Source organism: Anser anser, assembly GCF_964211835.1.
Source record: "Anser anser genome assembly, chromosome: 27".
NCBI classification, from domain to species: domain Eukaryota; kingdom Metazoa; phylum Chordata; class Aves; order Anseriformes; family Anatidae; genus Anser; species Anser anser.
In genome coordinates, this window is record NC_139748.1 from 4,838,159 (window position 1) to 4,859,941 (window position 21,783).

General features: G+C 60.8%; 1 protein-coding gene across 7 annotated transcripts in view; it reads right to left on the bottom strand.

The window, feature by feature from the left end:
• PPFIA4 (PTPRF interacting protein alpha 4) overlaps window positions 1–21,783 on the bottom strand; it is a 54,960-nt gene that overhangs the window by 11,281 nt on the left and 21,896 nt on the right. For 3 of the 7 annotated variants that reach the window (XM_083812939.1, XM_083812940.1, XM_083812938.1), the window contains exons 2-17: window positions 19,670–20,498; window positions 12,582–12,683; window positions 12,293–12,457; window positions 11,582–11,656; window positions 10,355–10,450; window positions 9,730–9,951; window positions 9,154–9,300; window positions 8,904–9,042; window positions 8,215–8,294; window positions 7,275–7,406; window positions 5,782–5,844; window positions 4,356–4,447; window positions 1,902–2,043; window positions 1,440–1,645; window positions 737–977; window positions 529–564 (exon numbers count right to left, since the gene is read on the bottom strand). In XM_083812939.1, coding sequence (XP_083669065.1) covers window positions 529–564; window positions 737–977; window positions 1,440–1,645; window positions 1,902–2,043; window positions 4,356–4,447; window positions 5,782–5,844; window positions 7,275–7,406; window positions 8,215–8,294; window positions 8,904–9,042; window positions 9,154–9,300; window positions 9,730–9,951; window positions 10,355–10,450; window positions 11,582–11,656; window positions 12,293–12,457; window positions 12,582–12,683; window positions 19,670–19,906 — 2,175 coding nt within the window. In that variant the 5' untranslated portion in view covers window positions 19,907–20,498. The other 4 variants (XM_083812943.1, XM_083812944.1, XM_083812942.1 and 1 more) reach the window with 3 other exon arrangements.

Here is a 21,783-nt window from a genome sequence, read left to right on the forward strand (position 1 = left end):
TCCTGCTGCCTGCCCCAGAACCTACCCCTCTTGCTCCATGGAGGCATGGCCAAAAGAGCCACCGGGGCCCCGAGGCCACACTCCAGGATTCGCCTGAAGCAGAGCCCTGGTGGTGGCTCAAGGTGCCCAGGCAGATGGGAAGGACACAGCCGTAGGGCCAAGATCCTGGGAATGAGGGAACTGGGGAGGAGAGAGGAGGCAGCCCCATGGTCCAGGTCAGGGTGTGGGGACTGAAGCTGCTGTTTCAGCAGAGGGCTCTGAGGAGGACAGATGGGAATGTCCCAAATAAGCCCTGTCCCCAGAAGGGACACTCAATGTTTGAGGACCCTCCCCACGTCCTGCCAGAGCCCCAGGCTGCCAGCCGGCATGTCTCCAAGCACCTTACGGGATCCCCCTGATCCTCCTGCTGAATCCCTGGGGTCCCCAGCTCCATCCCACGCCTAGTGCACCCTGACCTGGTGTGGACAAAGCCAGGAGCAGGCTGGAAAAGGGGCTTGGACAAAACCCAGCAGGGTGGGAGCCACTCACTAGCAGTTTCCTCCGGTGCTTCCTCAAGTCACTGGGCTGATTGCAAGGGAGAATGCGAGAGAGACACAGAAAGGGAGGCAGTTAATGGAGAAACCCCTCAGCAAACACGGGCATCCCGTTCCACATCACGCAGCCGTACCGGACACTTGGGGGGCAGCCACATGCACCCCCCTCCCCAGGCTCCCACCTGCCCCAGGCGCCTCCTCACCAGCGTCATGATCCCCATGCGGTCGAGGTCCTGAGCGGCGCTGCGGGAGGTCAGCTTGGGGGTGGAGCGGCCACTGAGCGGGGGGGACGAGCTGGCCAGGGACAGGGCCGTCAGCGAGGTGGGGATGGAGGCCCTCTTGCACAGCTGGGTGAGGTTGAGGCCCTCCATGCTGCCGCTCGTCACGCGCGTCTCCAGCTCCTCCGCACGGAGCTCGGTGGACTCCTTCTCCTCTTGGATCATCCTGGTGAAGGAGTGGGCTCAGGGCTTCAGGCTCCCCACCTTTCTGGGGGGGTCCCTGGCCATCTGGTACCTCCCAGTCACGGGATTGACCTGCTTTAGGGAACCGCAGCCCCGGTGCTGACTCTAGGAATGGCAGCAAGAGCCATCAGAATCCACACAAACCATGGCTGAGAGGTGTCCCAATTCCTTTCAGAATTTATGGGGATTTTTAAATTTTTTTTTGCTTTTTTAAGCAAAGATCCTTTCTGTAAGCCCACACTGGTGCGTCCAAAGGACAGGGATCCCCATGTAGGAAGGACCAAGCTCTGTGGCTAAATGTCCTCGAGCCATTTCCCTGGCTGAATCTGGACCGAGACATCAATTTTAGGGCATCAAAGCCTCCTCCCACTGCCCGGCGGTTTGTGCCACCCCCCCAGAGCCATTTCAGAGCTAGGCAGTGCTGGGTTTTGGCCATGGCCGCTACCTGATCTCCTCATTGATGGCATCCAGCTGCTCCTGGAGCATCATGGCCAAGGTCTGAGCATCCGAGTGCCCGCCAGGGGAGAGCACGTCCATGGAGCTGAAGAGCGTCTCGCGGTCATCCTCATCCACGTCGGAGATCTCAGGGTCGCTGTCAAAGGCGTGAGGCCCCGTGGCCAGGACGCTGCCTGCCTGGGCCTGCTCCCAGTCCTGGAAGAACAAGGTCCACTGGTCCCATCTGGCACCCCCACATCTCCAAAAGCCAAACTGGAGGCCTCAAGCATTCGTGCTTCAATGCAACCCCAACGGGAAACCCTTCTTGTCACGTTACCCCCGTGCCGGGTGAATGAAACTGCCCCACGTCCCCAAATCTAGGACATGTGAGACCAGCGTGTGGGGCAGGAGGAGACCCCAACCCTGACCCCGAGCCCGGCCCTGGCCCCGTGCTGGCAGGACGCTGGGTTACCTTGGCCGGCTCCTCTCGCCGGGCGGCGAATCGCCCTTTCTGCGCCCGAGGCAGGCCCGGGGCCGTCCCAAAGGGCTCGGCGGGGGCATGGACCACGGCGCTCAGCGGGAAGCGCAGGTCCGTGGCACTGCCCATGTGGGACCTGGGGAGAGAGAGCTCTGCTGTGGACATTGCCTGTGCAAGGACGCTCCCCTGCGGCTCCCCTCACGGCCCAGGCTCGCTCCGGACAGAGGAGGAGGACGGGGCCCTGCTGGGATGTCCACCACAGTGATGCCTCCCTGCTCTGCACGAAGTGATGCAAAAGCAGGGTCCGGAGGAGAAGGGTGCCCTGTTCCCCCTATCCTAGCCCTGGAGGTGCGTTCACAGGCAGCTGGAAGCCCAGCCCAGGGCCCTACCCAAGTGCTACCTCCCGCTTTGCCCCGGTACCCACTGAACACCCAGCCAGTTTTGGCCCAAACCGGCGGGTCTGGGGGCTGCAGTCCCCTCCTGGCCTCCCCTCTCCAGCACAGCTTCCACTCCTCTACACGTATGGCACCAGAGTCCTCTTGTGCCTGTTCTCCCCATCCCCATGATGGGGGCTAGACACGGAGCTTTTCTTCTGTTTACGTTTTCTTCAGTATTTCCGTGAAAAAATCCCTGACGAATAAAATCCCATTTGAAACAGATCTTCCAGGTGCAGGGACATGAGCGTTGGGATCTCCCACGGGAAGCCAGACGGGACTTCTTTCTCCTCCTCCTCCAGGCTTGTGCCGGTGCTCAGGAACACAAATGCGTCAGCTCCAGTTGGACGCGAGGCCACTTTTTGTTATTTGTGATGCTCCCTGCACGTCTCCATGTCACCCGGTCACACCTCCTCACCCCGAAGACCCACCCCTGTGGCTGAGCGAAGTGTCGTCGCAGAGAACGGGGTCGTTCCTCACCATACCCATCGCAATAGGAGGCATGAGGGCTTGATTTAGGATGACAAAAAGCATTTGTCCAGAGAAATCAGCAGATTTTCCACCACGGTGGGGTCTGGTTTCCAGCGGAGGCATAGATCTGGGCTCCCCACCCCCAGCATCCTGCCGAGCCCAGACGAAATCACTAACATGAGCAGCTCGGCTTGGTGTCAGCTCAGTGCTTGCAGACGAAGGCACAGCCCAAGTTTCAAGAGGATTTAAGCTGCGGAGCTGCTGACAAGCTGCTCCTGAGCTAAAAACAGATAGAGGTGCCTTAGACAAAAGCTGACATTTCAACTGGGGGATTATTCTGGCCTCTGTAACTCAAGCTTTCTGCTGAATTGTCCTTCAAGAAATTAAAGAGAAAATAAAGATTGCCTGTCTTGTTCTTGCAGACCCATACAAACAGGTCCCACATATGCTCCAGACCCTCCTCCAGCACGCAGCAGTCCTTCAGCCTCACTTTGTCGTCGCTCTCCCCGTTCCTTCCTTCCAATGTGGGCATGGGGCCTCCAGGCCCTTTCCTCTCTGCTTGAAGCTTAGTCACTAGCTCCTTCCCTTCTTTTCTGTCCTCCCAGAGAGGTGAGGTTTTGCAGCTCGTGGTCACTCCCGGCAATCCCTTGTCGCACCTAGCCCAGGTGGTGAGGGCTCAGGTGAGGACGTGGGCTCCCAGGTGGCCACAGCAGCGCGGTGGGGTGCACGCTGCCTCAGCACCCTCCTTTCCTTACCTCCTGGGACCACTCCTGGTTTCTTGCGGCTGTGCTGGCTCCCCTGGCTGGTGCCAGAGGCTGAGACCCGATGGACTCACCTCACCTCCTGGAGCACCGGGCTGGGATCCCCCCACCTCCCAGCCGACTTTAAATGGAAGGCTGTGGGAAGGCCAAGGCAGAAAGGAAGGAAAAAAAATGGAGGGGGGGCTTCTGCTTTGTCTGTCTGACCTCCAAAGCACCATGACAGAGCAGAGTGCTACGTGGCGGTCTCTGCACTGATGGCCATCACGGCAAACAGCTTCCTCCTTCCTCACCAGCCCGTCCCAGCACATCGGGGGAGGAAAGGTGGGTGGTGAACATCTAGACTTCACAGGGACTAAAAATGAGCCAAAATGAAGAAAATGCTGCATGGTCTGCAGCACCTTGAGCTGGGCAGCGAGGATGGAACTAGATAAAGCCACCCCTGGGTGAAAGAGCTGAGAGAGAGGTTGCACAAGCCCCGAGCCCTTTGTGCAGAAAAAGAAACAATGCCCAGTGGTTGTTTTTTTTTTTGTCATTGGAGAGTAAATCTGGGGCTGTTTGGTTGGGCTGGGCTGTTCTCAGCAGTCCATGTCTCACCCCAGGACAGATCTGCTGCGGAGACAGTGCAGCCAGAGCCGACCCTGCTGTGACGAACTGAGTGAGACTGAAATGCCCAGCACCAACAGCATTTTGGGGCCCTAAAAAACAAAACGCCCTGAAGACATGGGCGTGGGATGAGAGCGGGGTGTGCACTGGCTGGCATGGTTTTGGCAGGAGGCTCTTACCTCGTGTGCACGCTCTCCACGAACGTCCCACTCCTGGTCTTGAGCTGATCGACCTCCAGCCGCAGTTTGTCGATCTCGTCTGACAGCCGTCGCTGTTCAGGGCAAGAGAAGAGACGGGGTTGGTTTTGTACCGAAGAGTACAAAGAGCCAGGTTTGGGGCAAACCAAGCAATTTCCAGGTTTATATTCCCTTTAAAAGCCCCCATCCCAGCTTCAAAGCCCCAGTGAAGAAACAGCTCATGCAGGCGATAGTGAATGACAACGCCGGGGTGATGCCAGGGTGATGCCGAGAGGGGGGGAGCGATCACAGGGCAGACAGACACACACACACACACACGTGCTCGAACCAAGGCTGCTTTGTGAGATGAAGGAGAGCCAGTCCCACCAGGATGCTCTGGCTTTGCTCCGGGCTGCACGTGCACATTCACCGCGGCAAAGGGCTGGCAGCGTGGGACCCGCCGGCCGGATTTGATGCTGGGCCTGTCCCCCCCGGGCCAGGACCCTGCACCTGCACTACGGGGCCGTGCTGCCCTGCGGCAGGATGCTGTGGGTGGGGAGGGAGGCAGAGGGATGGGCTCCTCCAGGCACAGCAGGATCCGATCCCGTGGGCAACTGGGGGTTGAATTGGGCTGAACTGGGGTGGGCAGCGTGCGGGCAGCGTCACGCAGGTCTCCGGGCTCTGCCTCTGCCCGGAGCTGAGCAGCTGTGGCTGGGGAGCACAAGCAGGGCCTGCTAACCCTCGCAGCAGGCAGGGAGCATCTGGGAGGGCAGAGGCTGCAAGCAAGGGGGAAAGCAGCCCCCAGACCCTCCCGTCATGCACAAGACATGGGGCACGTCCCCAAAGCTCCCGTTGCTTCAAAAAGCTGCAACCCTCTAGCTTTCTGGCACAGGCTGGCGTGGGCTTGTCTTGCAGATCCTTCTCAGGTGCTTTATCTGAGAGCAGGGGAGGTGTGGAGACCTACGGGGATTTCTGCAAGCTGGGCATGGAGCAGACCTCCCCGCCGATCGAGCAAGGAGGTCGGGGAAGCCTTGAGGGTGAGGGGGATGTGGCTGCCTCAGCAGCACGGTCCCTTGCAGCCGGGCTGCACCAGGGAGCACCAGGGCAAACCCTCCTCTAGAAACGAGGACAAAGCCACCGCAGCCTCGCTGCTGTCCTCACTCGGCAGGGGGATGGATGAGTGTGATAGAAATACAGAGATGGGAGTGAACATGCCTGTTCAGGAACCGAACCGGGGGTCTCCAGTGAGGTGGGTGGCAGCTTCCATCCAGCCACTGCGTGGGTTAGTTTGTGGCCTCCTGCTGCTGGGTGCTTTGGGGTCCCAGCTCCTCCAAAACTAGGGTATTTTAGGTGGCACGACTGCCACTAGTCAGGGGTTAGGAGTGAGGAGGTGCAGTCCCTAGGGCAGGCTCCCTGTCGCGGCATTTACCTTGTCGTGCTGGTGTTCCTCTATCTGCTTTTGGGTATTTTCCAGCTCTTGTAACAATGTGTTCTTTGAAAAAAAAAATGAAACAAAAGAAAAGGGAACAAAAACAGGAAAGAAAGAGAGAGACCATTGAGGAGACGGCTGCATGGCCTCGCGGGGACAGCCGGCGTGGAATTGCCACACGGACAGCAGGACCGACGCGGGCAGGACGGATGGTGATGGCCCCCAGCCTGTCCCTCACCTACCTGCCCGCGAACCAGCCTTGTCTGCAACCCCCTGCTCCTCAAAAGCAGGGCTGCAGCCCACCTCCAGTCCTACACTGGGGCTGGGGCACGGCCATGGTGGGCAAGCAGCAATCAGAGCTCTGGCAGGGCTTGCAGGTTGGGAAGGTGGCTGAGAGGAGATCAGCTCCTCCGGCAGCTGGACCAAGGGCAAAAATGTCCCCGTGTCCGTGCTAGAGAAGAGGCAGGGGAAAGAAGAGCTTGCAACTGCCTGACGTTTTGCTCTGTGTCTGGGAAGTCAAATTGCAGGATTTTTGCCCAAGGATGACCTGGTTGTGGTGCGTGCCAGCGTCAGCAGCAGGCTGGGGAAGGCAGCGCTCCTCCACGAGGCGCCACCACTCTGCTCCCTGATTGTTTCCGTCTGGGATGGGAATTTGGAACCAGTCCCAAGCGTGAGTTCCTGTTCTGTACCCCGAGCCACTCAGACACCGGCTGAACACATGCTGGCACTGCCAGGTCTGCCTGGGGACGGGAGGTTCAGAGCAGCAGGGACACAGACCCGGTCCTGGAGGCATGAACCAGGGGTGCAGCTCCCTCTGTGCCCTGGTTTGTTACGGGGAGCCCGGTCCCTGCAGGAACCCAGACAGAGGGGAACTATCACAGGCTGGTCTCCTGTTGCCACCGCGAGGTTTAGTCCTGCTCTGGGCCGCCTGCTCTGCCAGCTAATTGCGTTCACACGGCTCAAGGTAAAGCCTGGCTCCCTGGGAGGAGCAGGGAGAGAGCTGGCGGCTGCTCACGGGCTCTGCCCCGGCTCGGGGAATGCAGATGGGGCCGGTGGCAGGGCCTGGGGGACGGGAGGGTTTCACGGCACCACACGGAGGGTTCGGGGATGAACGCTGCATTTTCTCCTGCAAAATGCAACGGGGTTTTCGCTCCGACAGCTGGGTGCAGGCTGCAGGTGAGGCTGTGATGGGGCAGATGCAGGGAAGGAAGGGAATGGAGCAGGACAAATCCTGCCGCTGTCGGAGGCGGCTCGGTGGGGCACGGGTCCTGCCAGGTGGGGGCTGGCAGGAGGCGAGGGCGCAATGCTGAGCACGCTTCCCCGCTCCCACCAGCCCTGGCACCTGGCTGGCATCCTGTACGGGGTCATTTCTCCATCCCTGCATGGGCACTTCCAAACACCCGTGCTTCAGCTGGTGGAGGGTCCGTGGCAGGGCCGCTGCAGGCCCCTCACCACCCGACACCTCCCTCCCGAAGCCTGCCCCTAGCTGATACCTTCTCCTCCAAGGCTGCCATCCTCTCCTTGAGGTGCAGCTGCAGCCGCTCGTTCGACTCGCTCAGCAGCCGGTCCACGGTGTCCGAGAGCCGCTTGTTGTGCTCCTCGTTCATCTTCTCCCGCTGGCGGGCCTGCAATGGCAAACAGCAACCGGCCATGTCAGATCCAGTGGGTCTGCTCTTCCTGTTCCAGCTGATTCACCAGGACCAGCTTCTGTTGACAAATCCACCCCTTACAGTGGAGCCTCTGCTGGGACCCTGCTGGTCTCTGCTATTTCCCAGCCAGGGATGAAGGGGACAGTGACAGGACCCAAAGTCATAGACTTGCTCGGCCTGTGTGACCCCAGGGACAGTTCCAATCTGGGGACACTTTCTAGACCCCAGCAGATCCTGTGCAAAGGTCTCTCCAAATCTCTGGTCTGGGAGAAAACAGCCAGGGGCTTCCCCAGCATGACCCAGACCTGGAGGCACGTGCTGTAATGCCATCTGGGTGACCCAAGAAGTGGCCATGGCAGCCTCCCGTGGGGCAGCGCGGCTGCCAGCTGAGGAACACAGCAATACTTTGCACCCCACGACGCGTTGGCTCTGTGTTTAGGCTTGCCCTGCATTTGGGGTCCTGGCTTGGTGCTTTGGGCAGTGCCTGGAGCTGCAGGCACCACGCAGGGAGGAAGGCGTGCTGGATGTGGCAGGCTAGCAGCATGATATGGATGCCCAGGAGAGGGGGAAATCGCAGAGGACCAGCATGAGGTCCCGGGTGACTCTAGATGGAGACATTCTGACCAGGAAAGGATTAACCAGGCCCTTCTCACATCCTCTTTTGGAGACAGCAGCAAGCCCGCCCTCTGTGCTGTGTCCAGGCACCCAGCTGTCACAGCAAGGGGGAGCTGAGGCCAGATGAGGACCCTCGAGGACTCCCCCATCCGGGCTGAGCACCACTTACCCTGGCCAGCTCCTGGTTCTTCTCTTCCAGCTGGCTCTCCAGCTGCCGGAGGTGCTCCTCGATGCTCCCATGCCTCTCTTCTGCCTGGGAAAAGCAGAGCAGCCCTCTCGGATGGCGCTCCCCAAAACCACACGGGCCCTCCTGCACCCCTCCCTCCATCCCTGCATCCGCATCCTTCCCAGGACGAGGCGCTCCCTCCTGCTGCCTGCATCCCTGTGCAAGCCTTGAAACGACTGCTAGCGAGGGGGTCAGAGATGGAGGTGCTCCAGAAGCAACTGGGCACCCACCCCAACACCTGGAAAAGGCAGGGCTGGCCACATCCACACCTCCACCCACGCCTGCACCCTCCCAGATCCAGCCTGGGTCCTTCCTCCTCCTCCTCCTTGTTCCAAAACTATCCCAACACCAGGCGATGGCCACCCTGACCAGCAAGGCCACCTCTGCCTTGGAGAGAGCAGCTGAGGAAAGGAGCAAGCCCTGCACGTGCAGGACACATGAGGAGTTTTAAAAGCTGTGAACTGTCCCCGCTACCACAGAGGAAGCAGAGGGCAGCAGAGTTCAGAGGCTGGGACCGAGAGCAGGGTGCCCTGGGCCTGCCAGGCTCCATCTCTGCAGGTGAGTGCCCAGACCTGCCTCTGCCCCTGGTTCCTGCAGCCCCCTGGCCCGACCCCCCCACGCACCCCGCACACTTGCCTTGGTGAGCGCTGCGATGCGCTGGGCCAGCTCCGCTTCCACCTCGGGCAGCGTCTCTGCTTTCCGCATCGTCTGCTGCAGCTTCTGCTCTGCCAGCTCCAGCAGCTCCTGCAGGTGCCGGGCTTTCTCCTCACACTGCGGGACAGGGCAGGATGCGACTCCTGGCACCCATCTCCTCTCCCCAGCACCCGCTTTTCCCTCCCAGGTCCCTGGGGTGGTGGGAGCCTTTGGGTCCTGCTCCGGTACCTGGCGGTGCAGGGACTCCTTGTTGGCCAGTTCGCTTTCCAGCTTGTCATTGAGGTCGTGGATGGAGGTAGCTTCTCGCTGGGCTGCTAGGTAGCGTTTCTCCAGCGTGGTGATCCTCTCTTCCATGTCCTCCTTCTGAGCCAGAGCCTGAGGAAGCGATGGGGCTGTCACACCCTGAGCCGTGGCCAGAAATTTGGGAATAACCGGGCCAGAAAAATTCTCCGAGCCTGGAACATCCCTGAGCCTAAGCATGCAACAAAAGCCCTGCTTTGCACAAAAATACGTTGGAGACAATAAAGGGAGAGTCAGGCAATCCCAGAAAATGTCCTGGCATGGACACAGCTCACTGCCTGGGGGTATCTCAGTGTCTGCTTATAACCTCAGGGTAGTCCTGCTGACGGATGTGGGGACGACCCCCAAAGGCAGGGTTTCTGGGGGGGAACACTGGCCTTCACCCTCCTTTTCCGTGCTTACAAAAGGGGTTACAAACTCTTCCCAACACAGAGCATGTGGAAGCAGCAGTGAATGTCTCTGCAACTGCAATGGGCGTTGCAGGGCTAGGGGGCAGTGCCTAACCTCTCGGAGGTCCCGCTGGTACTTGCTGCTCATCTCTTCTGATTTGATCAGATCCTTCCTGGCGGTGCCCAGATCCTCCTCCAGCTCCGCGACGCTGGCAGCCAGTGCAGAGATGCGCTCCTTGGCTTGGACCACTTCGAAATTCTGCTTCTCCAGGAGCTCCTGCAGCTCCACCACCCGCCCTGCCTCATCGTCGGGGTGAACAGAGCCGTTGGAGAGCCGCTGCAAGGCACCGGAGAGGGAGGTGGGTGCCCGGCTGCCCCAGGGCTGGCACAAGGTGCGGCTGTGGGGTGGGTGAATGGGGCAGGGGGCTCTGGGACCCCCAGGAACAGTCCCCACTACCAGGGATGTGGCTTCTCACAGGCACAGCGGGACGGGGTTAGCTAAGGGCTGAGTCCCTGGATGTGCAGAACACCTTTGGGAAGCTGAGCCCCTAGAAAGCATCCAGGTGGGAGCACGAATTCGCCTGTGCTGGAAAAGGGCTTGTATCCAAAGGGCATTTCCCAGGGGTATAGAGCCAGGGGAGGGCAAAAAGCATTCAGTACCCCAGAGCCTGCAACAAGGGGGTTAGAGAAACCATGGCCTTGGTGAGCATGGGCACAGCAGGCATTTCTAGGGCTCTCACCTTCCAGGGAAGCTTCTGTGCCGGCTCCTTGGGCTCCCTCTCATCCCGCTCGCCTGCTGGGGCCTCCCGTGTGGCGCCTTGCTGCAGAGCTGCCACCTGCACACCAACAGGGATTCATTAATAATAGAGAGGCAATGAAACCAGCTGGCCTGGCTATGAGTGAGGCCAGCCCCAGCACACCCAGGTTTGCAACTGGCTTCCCACTGGCTTCTTCCAGCATCGTATTCAGCCACTGCTTAGGGCTGAGGGGGTACAGGAGAGAGAGGGTGGAGGAAGAGGGGAAGGCAGAGATACTGTGCAGGGAACAGGGGGGTGAAACAAAGGCTTAGGACTGATGGAAGATGAAGCCACATCTTGTTTGGAGAGAGGAGTGCTTGCTACAGGCACAGAATGAGCCCAAATCCCAGCAGTGAGCTTTTGCTTGTGAGCTTTCAGGGTCCTGAGCCCGGTGTCCCAGGAGTGCCCCCTTGCATTTCACTGCTTTCTGTAGCCAGCCGGACTCCGAGCCCAGTGCAGGTGTAGCCAGCAGGAGCAGGCGATAAACCCCACCACTGCACCATGCTCCACCGAGGGAGAATGGAGAAAGCTCCCTGCAAAGTATCACAAGATACATCCCGGGATCTGGCAATAGGAGCAAAACTTGGCCAGGCACAGGCTATACGGATGGCTCTTCCTTTACAGCAGTTGTGGCAGGGAAAAGATTTCAGGAAGGAAAGCAGGATGAGCATCTCCTCCAAAACGAACAGGGATAAACACCAGGGACAGAGAAGTCCCCGTGCAGGGGCTGAGCAAAGAAGGGGATTGAGAGTGCTGGATGGGTGCTGGGTGCAGCAAGGTTTGGGTCTCTGCTGAGGCCGGGAAAACCCCAACAAGCAAAGTCTCTCTCAGCCACCAGAGATGACTCAAGTTTTGGTTGTTTTCATCAGTGACATGAATACCAGTCAGCAAAACAACAGAGGAAACCTTGCCTGCAAGACAAAGCTCTCACAGTATTTACAAGGCTTCCTCTTAAACATTAAGTATAGGCACGCCCGCACGTAAATAGGAACTTTGGAATAGCCATACATTAAAAATGCCCAAATGCCATTTTCCTGATCCGCGTGAACACTTGGGGGCCATAGTTCACCAAACTCAACCTGAATTCACAAACCTGGCCTAACTCCAAGCAGCCCCAGCACAGCAGTCTCCCCGGCAGGGGCCCAGGGTAGGCTGCCAAGCACCTCTTACCTGCCGATGGGCATCCACCAGCTGCTCCTCTAAGGTCGCCACTCGCTCTAAGGATGCTCGCAAGCGCTCCCTGACCTGCAGGTGGGTAAGATAACGGGACAGGCGGTTATTTATTTATTATGATGAGTGTCCTGGAACCAGGGGAAGCCCTAGCCCTGTTTATCTGTCTGAGGGCCAGGATTGGATGGATTTATCTCCAGGGCACAGACCCAGGGAGGCTCCAGCCCATCAGCTGGGAGAGCAAAAGCATGTTGGGGAGGAATAGCCGGGGTCAGTCTGACTCCTGGAGGATGCCAGGAGTAGCTCTGAGTAGCTTGACCAGGCCAGGGTAGCTTGGAGATGTTTTTTAGCATAGCAAGGAGATGCTCGAGGCAAATGACTCAGGAGGAACTATATGTGCTGTAATGCGAGGACTGAACCAGGCTGCCAAACACCAGCACTCACCACCATCAGGGGAGCAACCTGGAGAAGCAAGGTCCCCATCCCCAACGGCCTCAAGCCCACAGAATCTGCTCCAGCCCCAGCGGTTCCTAAAATCTGAGTGCTGAGTTCCCCAAACCTTCGTGCTGAGGCATCCCACGTCACCACGTCATGTAACGAAATAAAATGCCATCCAGGCAGAGGGAGGAGGCCAGGCTGTCCCGGCGAGGAGCGCTGGGACAAGGTCTGCTCTGAGCAGGTGATGGGAGAGGCCCCAGCCGCCCGTCTCACCTTTTCATCCAGCGCCTTGTGATGCTCAAAGAGTGACTTGAGTGCCTTGAGCACCTCGACCTCGCTGGAAACCCCAGACGGCGACTGGGCCTGACGCTTGACCACGGTCATCCTCAGGGACCGCTCATGCCTCGACACCAGGCACTCCAGGTGCTCCAGCAAGAGCTGCAAGAGGGCAAACGTGAGCTTCTTGTCACCCCAGGGGCTGGTGATGCCAGTGTCAGCCCAGCAGCATCTGGGCATCCCGCGTTTCTGGGGACTGGAAGCTGGGGAGGTTTTTCCTGCTTACCCGGGTGTTGTTGCGCTCAGCTTTCAGCTCTGAGATCTCCTCTTCCCTCTCCAGGAGCTGCTCTCGGCACGCGCTGAGCTCCCGCGTCAGCGTGGCAAACTCCTGCGGAGAGCAGGCCATGGCCGTTAGCTGGGAGCATGGGATGGGGACGGAGCCAGCACCCTGAGCCCACTGCCAGCTCGGGGCACTTCCCACCCCAACCCCGCCGGGGGGTGACGGGGACAGCACGGGAACAGACAGCAGCCAGCGGAGAGCGCAGGCAGGCTGGGAGGCGATTTATTCCTTTCAACAAGCGAGGAACGCGGCAGCATCCCGCCGTTTATCCACTTGGTTTCATGTCCGGTGACACGGGAAACTGCTCTCTGGCTCCAGAGGTGCTCGATGGCATTTAAAGCATTCCAGCCAAGGCCACCAGCGTGTTCCCATCCCCTCCCGTCCCCTCGAAGAGCACCCACCTGGGAAATGTCCCATCGGGCTGAAAACTCAGCCAGCCGCCCCCAAGCCCCACGTCCCAGCCAAGACAGATGGGGCACGGGGGGAGAAGTATCCCAGTTGCTACCAGTCTGGCAGGTGCCTCCTCTCCTTGCTCCGGTCCCTCCCGGGAGGTGACATCCAGCAAGGACGAGCCGTGCCCCGAGGGATGGCATGGCAGAGGGACACGAGGGACCCCTCCGAAACACAGCGACTGCATTTGTGACTGTGGTGGAGCAGAAAGGAAACCCGCTGTGAAGTTCCTAGGGTGCAGGAGGGTTCGTTTTTTCTTAAAAAAGGAAACACGAGCACCTGGGTTAGCCCAGGAGCACGCTCCCACTGCTCCCAGTTGCTGTTCCAGTCACTGGTTTGTGCCGGGGCTAGGTGACACGTTGCAGCTGGGACTTTGTAGGGTGAAAAATGCAAATGAGGAAACGCTTCATGAATTTACACCCGCTTCACAGGGCTGTTGAGAAGAACTTAAAAAGGAAAGGGGTTGCAGAAGAAGCTGAGAAAGATTTGCTTGAGCATTAACAAAACAAATTTTGACTGGGTGCTGAGAGCGGTTTCACAGCGTGAAATCCTTCCACTCTAATTTCCCAGTTAAACAAATAAAAAAGCCTTCAAAGTGAGGCAAGACGTTTGAGTTTGAATTAAATGCCCTGCTCAGCTCAAAGGGAGGCCTCTTGCACCAGCTGACGTCCCACCACGAAACTCGGAGTGTTAGAATCCCTCTGTCCCAGCTACATTTTCCTCCTCCCTTCCCACACCGTGCCCCGGGTTGCTCGCAGCGGCTTTTACCCTGGGGCGATGGGGACACTGGCCTTACCAGGGATGCTGAGACCCCACAGAGGGATGGGACCTATGTGCGGCAGTGGGGAAGGAGGGAAAGAGCAATTGCAGCAGCCGAAGTCAGGCTTGAACAGCCGCTCTCCTGCCCATCGCCACCCCTCGGGGCTGCTCCTGCCCAGCACCCTCGCCCCGGCACCACTGCAGCACCCCAGCCCCGTTCCTGCCCCGTCGCTTCCCCAGGGGCTGCTCCAGCCCTGGCCTCATCCCCGTCCCCACAGAATGCACACATCGCACCGACACCTCCCTCGCCAGCCCCTGCCATGCCCAGGCATCCTCTGATGCTTGTTCTTGGCCCACCCCGAGCCCCCCGGATCGCAGAGACCCCCAGGAGATAGCGGTGCCCGGCCAAGGCTTCCCCGGAGCCGTGCTCTCCCAGCCCCTGGGGATTACGGCTCGGCTCAGCGCAGCGGCACACACACACGTATGTGCATGGCCGGGTTATGCAAGCGCTTGCACGCAAGAGAGAGCAGCTTGTGAGCATCCCCGTGGATTATGTAGGGCTGGGAAAGCCGCCGAGTGGGAAGGGGAGCAGCGAGAGGCACCCAGACGAGGTACCCGTGCACCGACGGCTGCTTTGGGTTTGGGGACCGGCAACCAGGCTCATGGCGAGCAGCAAAAGCCTTCTTGCAGATGTCAAGATCCCAGGGATGTTTTCCTGCAGCCTGAGCTTTGGCAGGCGATGCTGCGGACTCTCCCCTAACACTTGGGTAGGACCCAGCACATCCAAAGCCTCCAAATCCGGAGAGGTTGGAAACCTCTCGCTTTGCCCCGTGGCCTAGAGGGGGAAGCAGGGCTGCGGAGGCAGATGCTCTCCCCACGGCAGCCCTTTGGAAACCCGCAGGCACGTGGGGTAGGAAGCCCAGCAGCGTTAGAGATGCTCAGCAAATTGCAAACGCAGGGCAGGAGGCAGCGAGGGGTGCTTCCTGCGGCGTGGGGCGGGCGGGACGAGGCAGCAGGGGCAGCCAGGGAAGACGGGCGCCAGGATGGGGACAGAGTCAGCAGCGCTCAGCCCTCCTCACCCCGCTCTGCCTCCCGGGATGGCGAAGCTGTGCAGATTGCGGCTGCAATCAGGCTTTCATCCCAAAAGGCAAGGAGATTAAAAGAGAGAGAAAATCTGCAGGAGGGAGCCGCGCAGCCCCTGCCCCGGCCACCCTGGTGCCACCCACGGGGCCGGGGCTCAAAGCGCGGTGGTGGTGGCTCCGTCCCGGGCTGGTCAGGGCTCAGCACAGAGCTCCTGTCCCGGCCCCCTCCGAGTCGTCCCCTTGTCAGGGAGGGGTGGGCCGGATCCTGCACCCCACACACCAGCAAGGCTGCCAGGGCATCCTGACAGACCTCAGTGACTCTTTCCTTGGGGAAAAGCTGCAAAAAAAGAGCATTTACCACCAGAAATAGCAGCACCCCTGCGGCGAGATGGGACAGCAGGACACGGTAGGGGTCAGCTGAGCTAGGGGGCACCTACAAGCCCGATTCGGATGCCTTGGGAATAAAAACTGGGATAATTCACTCCATCATCCACACAGAGCTACCTCCGTCAGCCCCGGCTGTGCCACCGTGGGTGCTTCTGGGCCACCGGCAGGCACCGGGCAAGGTTGGGGATGGTGAGAGCAAAATTCCCCAAGCCCCAGCTGCAGACAGAGGCACAGCCCAGAGCACAGCTTCTACCCCGACCCGCAGGGGCGAAGCAGCAGCGAGGAGGACGCGGTGATTCTCCCATCCCCTGGCCACGGGCAGGCAGAGCCGCGTGCTGCACGCCCCTGGCTCCAGCAAGCGCTCAGGCTAAGCAGGGACACCTATAAACGGATTAGAAAGCGAAGCGGAGGTGCCTGATCTTCAATCAAATGGAGGATAATTAAGAGACGGCGCTGAGAGCCCCCAGGAGCCCTGCGGGAAGCCCAGCAGCCTGGGAAATGGCTAATTGGGATTAAAACCAAACCACCCAAAGGCGGGTGAGCGCAACCGGCTGGGCTCGGCACCAAGCCCCGCGCAGGAGGGACGTGGGGGGACGGATGCTGGTTTCACAGTACGAGCCAGGAGGGAGACACGGAGCACTGCGAGGTGTATCGACACGGGGTGCTGGGGCTTGGGGCTGGGCTCTTTGGTCAGCGGGTGCCAGGTTCAGGGTCTCCAGGCTGGAAAAAAAGCTGCAGGGAGACCTCGAGGAGAGGTTCAGGAAGCTCAGTCCTATAGCAGGGGGAGATGGCTCAAAGCATGGCAAAGCTGAAATGTGAAAGCCCCGAGCCACCTTCTGCCTCTCCCCACACCGTCGAGATCTCACCAAAGTGAGCAAAAGCCGGTTTGTGGCAGGAGCACGGCCACCGCTCCCAGCGAGCCTCGGGAAGGAGCTGGCTCCAGCTGTGAGATTAATGACATTTCAGAGCCCCTAATTGGAGCGATCGCTCCTGACAGGCGAGGCTTGCAGCGGAGGGCGATGCGGGAAGGCTGCCCGCCTGCACCTGCAAATCCGCTGCTGGCTCAGCGTGCGAGGGACAGAGCCCGTCCGCCTGTCCGTCTGTCCGTGCCGGGAGGAGACAGACCCCCCCAGGAGCAGCGCAGATCTCCGGGAAAGCCCTAAGTCACCACCGAGGGGCTGAACGCAGCCCCAGCAGCACGCGGCACGGCGTTAGGAAGGTTAAATCCTGCCTGGCACGCCCGGGGCTTCAGCCATCACCCCCTTGGAGCCTCTGGGGTTTGTGTTTTCGTGCTTGTTCTTTGCAGAATGAATTCTAGATCCACCTGTAAGTGTAAGGGGAGGAATTGGGGTGATCCTGCCCACCTCCAGAGAGCTCAGGGGTCCTGGAGGCTCTGCCCGCCCAAGAAGCCTGGCTCTCAGCTCCCTGGGCAGCCCCAAGAAGCAGCGAGAGTGCGGCAGAGTGGGGCCTGGAAGGAAGAATTGCAGGAGGTTTCCCAGGACATCAGCAGCCCCCTGCACAGCAGCCTCTGTGAAACCTGGGAGCCCGTTCTCCCCCTGACATAAACGGGGACAGGGATTTTTGCCAGCCCCCCAAGCCCTGGGCAGGACAGGGAGAATTGCAGTCTCACGCAGGACCCGGAACCAGTAGCACATCTGGACACATCTGGAGCCCTGCACACAGCATCCCTGGCTCGCACCTACACCCAGTGGCCAAGCAGAAGGGAGCTGCCAGCCGTGCCAAGGCCCCAGGGTGCTGCTGAGGGCACCCATGCCCTGACCAGGGCTTGGTCCCCAGTGCCAGGGCTCGGCTGCACGCCCCCCGCGCAGCCGGGAGGGGAGAGGGATTGGAGCCGGGAGCTTTCAGCCCGATTAAGTCGCGTTCAGCGCTCCCACATGAATAAATAAATCATGTAAAGAAGCATTAAGGCAGCTTAGTCTCCCTGGGAAATCGCCCTGGAGTTCTGCCTTTTTGGGGGCTGAGGGATGCCCCCACAGATTAGGAGGGGGCGGCTCAGCCGTGTGGCACCGGGGTGGGGGGACAGGAGGCACGGGCAGGAGCATCCCTGGAGCATCCCTGCCTGCCCCATCCGTGGGTCTGCCCCACTGGGGGTCCCAGCGGCATCCAGCTGCCCCAGTGCCCCTAAGGGGTGCGGAGCGCCACCTCCCCTGGTCCCCAGCCAGCCCCAGCCACGCACTTCCTCCGTTACAGCTTCTTGGAGGTGCTGGGAAAGGGCTGTCAGCCTCGGGGGGCCACTGAGCTGCGCCCAAAAAAAAAAGGTTTCTTCAAGAAGGCTGCTTCCCAATAGTTTGTCAGACCCTTCCCAATAGGGCCTGACAAACTGTAGAAAGCTCCTAGGCAAGGCAGACCTCAGGAAGGACCACAAAAGAGGAGGGATAGGGTGGGACAGGCACACGGGAAGCCCCCCTTCCCCCCCGCAGCACCCCGGGGAAGCGCCCGCGCCGCGTCCCGCTTACCTGGTACATGCACATGCTGGGGTTAGTCCCATTGGGCAGGCGAGCAGCGCCGGTGGCTTTGCTCCCCGTGTTCATGCCGAGCCCTCATCTCCCGCGAGGGCGGCCGTGCCCGGAGCCCCCCTGCCCACGCAGGGAAAGGCCTGGCAGCGGCGGGCAGCGGGTGCCCGGGGCCGTTCCCCTGTGTGCCGCCCGCGCTCATCGCATCCCTCGCCGCGGGGCAGGGCGCCGGAGCGGGGCACCCGGGGGGCTTGGGGGTGCAGCGCTGCCACCAGGAGCCTTCGCGCTGACCCAGTTTGCTCCGTCCGCACGCTGCCGTGCGTGGCGCCGAGGACCCTTTATTGGAGCAGGAGCGGAGAGTAAATCCGCACGGTCCCTTAATCCGGGGCGGCGGGGCGGGCGGCGCGCTCAGGGTGACCCCGCTTGCTCTCTGCAGCAAGCGCTGGAGGGAGCAGAGGGGACACGAGCCACCAGCACGGGGTGCCCGACACCTGGGGGTGTCTTAGGGAATCTCTGGGGATGTGGAGTAACCCATCCGTGGGGCTCCCCAGGGAAAAAGCTGTCGTTTTTTTTGCTTTGGGCAGCCCGTGGAGAGCGCGGAGAGCCCAGCTCCGTGCACAGGACGCAGGCTGCCTCCCCGCCGAGCTGCCTTCCCCTGTCTGGAGCGGAGGAGGGATGCCGAGAGCCGGCCGGCCACTGTCCCGAGCTCTGCCCTGGCTCGTGCCACCCGTTTCAGCCCATCCATCACCTCCTGCCTCCCTGGGGTGCCCCAAAGCCCAGCACCCTGGTGTTTGCAGCCTCCTGCTTCCCCCACATCACACTGACAACGGAGGGGTGGAAACCCCCCCCAAATCCTGCTTCCCCCCAGGTGTGGGGTGCTGCGTGCTGTCCCGCAGGACCCCGCAGGGAAGGTGGGCAGCTGAGGCACCCCGTGCAGCCCTGCGATGCTGTTCCCCCCGCTCCTCTCCTGACCTGAACATCTTTCCTCGCGGAGGCTGAGCTCGAGTCCAGGTCTCTGGAGCGCCTGGAGCGGGTGCTGCTGGTGGAGGAGCCGGGAGCACGGCAACAGCCAGCTCTGGGCAGAGCCAGGAACCCCAGCGGAGCCGCAGCCAGCCCCGATTCCCCCGTGCCCTTGGCTGCTCGCTGAGCACAGACCTCTGGCGACCTCCCCCGCGTGCTGCCCGTCTGCTCCAGCTCAGGGAACAGATGGGCCCGCCGTGATGCCTCGATTCCTGCTCTGCACCCAGCTCTGCCACCAGCCTTCCCACTCAGGACCAAGCTGGGAGCAAAGCGAGTTCTGACACCTGAGCCTGCACCCCAGGGCGATGGGGCTGTGGAAAGGAGCCCCGCCGGGGAGCGAAGGGGCCTCCAGCCGTGGGGAAGAACTGTGGTTAGCGGCCCCATTTGGGGACCCTGTAAATGTCAGTGGGAACTCCTGAAAGCGAGGGCTGCCCTGAGTCCCACGGGGATGGCTGGAGGCAGGCAGCCAGACTTGCTGCCTGAAACGTGCTGCCCCTTCCCTGCGCGCTGCTTGGTGCCAATGGGCAGGCGGGGGCTCCGCATCGGCCTCCATCACCTCAGGGTGTCCTCGGGGAGGTTTTGCCCCTTCTCTGTGCCCATTCCCCTGGGCAAGAGCAGAGATTACAGCTCCACGTTCCCTGTAAGGAGTCACAGAGCAACGGGGGTACAGGGGAGAAGGTGAAGTGAGAGAGCCCATGGGTTTTATTGCTGGCACGAGATGTAAGACACCCGGCACCATCACCGCTACCCACCAACCAAGTCGGTCTTCCTAAAATCCCAGGCTAAACCCAAGATCTGAGCAGCCGACTGCCCTCACACACCTCGGTACAGGCTCCTGCTCATCCTGGGGCCGTGTCCTTACCTGCGGGAGGGCAGAGTTGAGCTGCCTCTGGAGCTGGTCACGCTCCCGGAGGGCCTCCTGCAAGCGGCTCTGGGTGACGGAGAGCGTCTCGCGGGTCTCCCGCAGGGTGTCCAGCAGCTTGTCCCTCTCGTCCAGCATGTTCACCATCAGCTGCTCGAAGTCGGCATCCGCCTCGGAGCCCTGCGGGGGGCCCAGGGGGTCCCCCTCGCTGATGGTGGGCATCACCTCGCACATCATGGCGGGACGGGGCGGGCAGGAGAGGGTGCTGGAGGTGCCCGGCGGGGCGGGTGCTGGGTGCTGTCGAGCTGCAGGGCCCCGCTCACATCACTACGGGCTCCCCGTGCACCGGAGAAGCCAGAACCAGAGAGGGCAATGGGGTGGTGAAGGTAGAGGGGTGCCCCATCCCTTCTTGGGTGTCCACCGAGGGCTAAGTAGAAGCCAGCATTGTTGTTGCGGGGACAAGGCGATGTCCTTGGCACCCACAAGGTCCTCGCAGTCTTAAATCCCCCTCCTCAGCTGCTCGGCACCGCTGGTGCCGTCGTGGCCCCTCGTGCTGCTGCTCTGATGCCTTTCGGAGGGGCTGGAGCATCAATGAGCCACGGGGACGCTCAGAGGGGGATGAAGCGACCCTTGGGGACACGTCACAGAGGTGAGCTTGAGCTTGCAGCAGCGTAGGGAGGGTCCGGAGGATATTTGGGCTGCCCGGGCATGCTGAGGAGGAGTCAGATGAAGAGCGGTTGTTCTCCCTGAGGCGAAGCGAGGTGGTCCCAGCTGGTGCAGGAGAGCGTCTCTGTTCGGTGCCGTGGCTCTTTAAACACAAAGCTGTGACCTGCAGGAGAGGGGACAGCGATCAGCTCCCTCCTGCTGCCCCCCAGACCCACAGGGCACCCGCCCAGCACCCTGTGCTTTACGAGTTTTGTAACTTTACAACAGATGAAACGCCTGAGACTCGGTCTGGATATCCTTATCTCACCCCCTTTCAAACCAAAAGGCGCGCGCGGACAAAAAGGAGGAGCTGCACGCAGTCTGGGGCCAGAGCGGCCTGTTCTGGACTTGGGAACCGGAATAAAAGGCACGAACCGAGCAGCCCAGCCGCGCAGCGGGGCCGTTCGCCCCCGCTCAAAGGCAGCGTGCACAAAGAGATGCTCTCGTGCACGCCCAGACGTGCAGACACCCGCTGCCGAGGCCGGGGAGCCGTAGCTCCGTTCTTGGGATGACATTGGCTCATCAGCTGATGGGAAGTTCGACACAAAAACCCTCTAAAAATAGAGAAGCTCTGGCAAAAGCAGCAGCCCCTCAGCGTGCATCCAGCGCACTGCGGGTTACGCTGAAAGCCAGCTCCCGCCTGCTGGGACAGGGGCTGGGGCGTCCCGCGGGTGGCTATCCCACCCCCTCGGCCGTTACAGCTGGAAGGCACGTTCCTCAGGTGGGATAAAACCTCTTACAGGGACGTGACGCTGCCCTGAACCCACGAACGGGCGACCGGGATGACTGCACCCAGGACACCCCGTCCCCGCAGCATCCCAGCAAAAAGGAGGCCGGGGGGGGGGAAAGGCAGGGAGCGAGGCCCCCCTGCAGCCCCTGCTCACCTTGGGTGGCGCTGGACACGAGCCCCATTCCCGTAACTCCCAGAGCTAAGCATGTGAAATGTTTTTCAGTCCTCCTTCCCCCAGTTGGTGTCCCAGTGGCCCCCAGCAGGGTCACGCCACCAGGTCCTTCTGCAGATGCTCCTGGGATTTGGGCCAAGAAGAGCAGAAATCAGCCTTACTCCCCAGGTAAGCCCTATTACCTCGGGTGCAAAACCCAAACTAGGCGGCTTTCACACCCCGTCTCACTGCTGTGCTTCTGCTTGTGGGGAGAAAGTGTGTCCATGCTGCGGAAAGCCAGATGGCCCCCAGCACAACGTGACCCCGATGGCAAAATCGGCCCCGTGGCCCGTCCCCGCGCTGCCCTGGAGGAAGTGAATTAAGATTGGGGTGAATGAAGAGACATCAGTCAAGGCACGGAGGGGAGAGCCCCGTGGGCGAAGCTTTGCAGGTGCCTGGGGAGGGGAAATGCTGCAGGGAACGACCGAGACATAAATCTGATGGGAGGGATGCCGGGACGGAAATTTA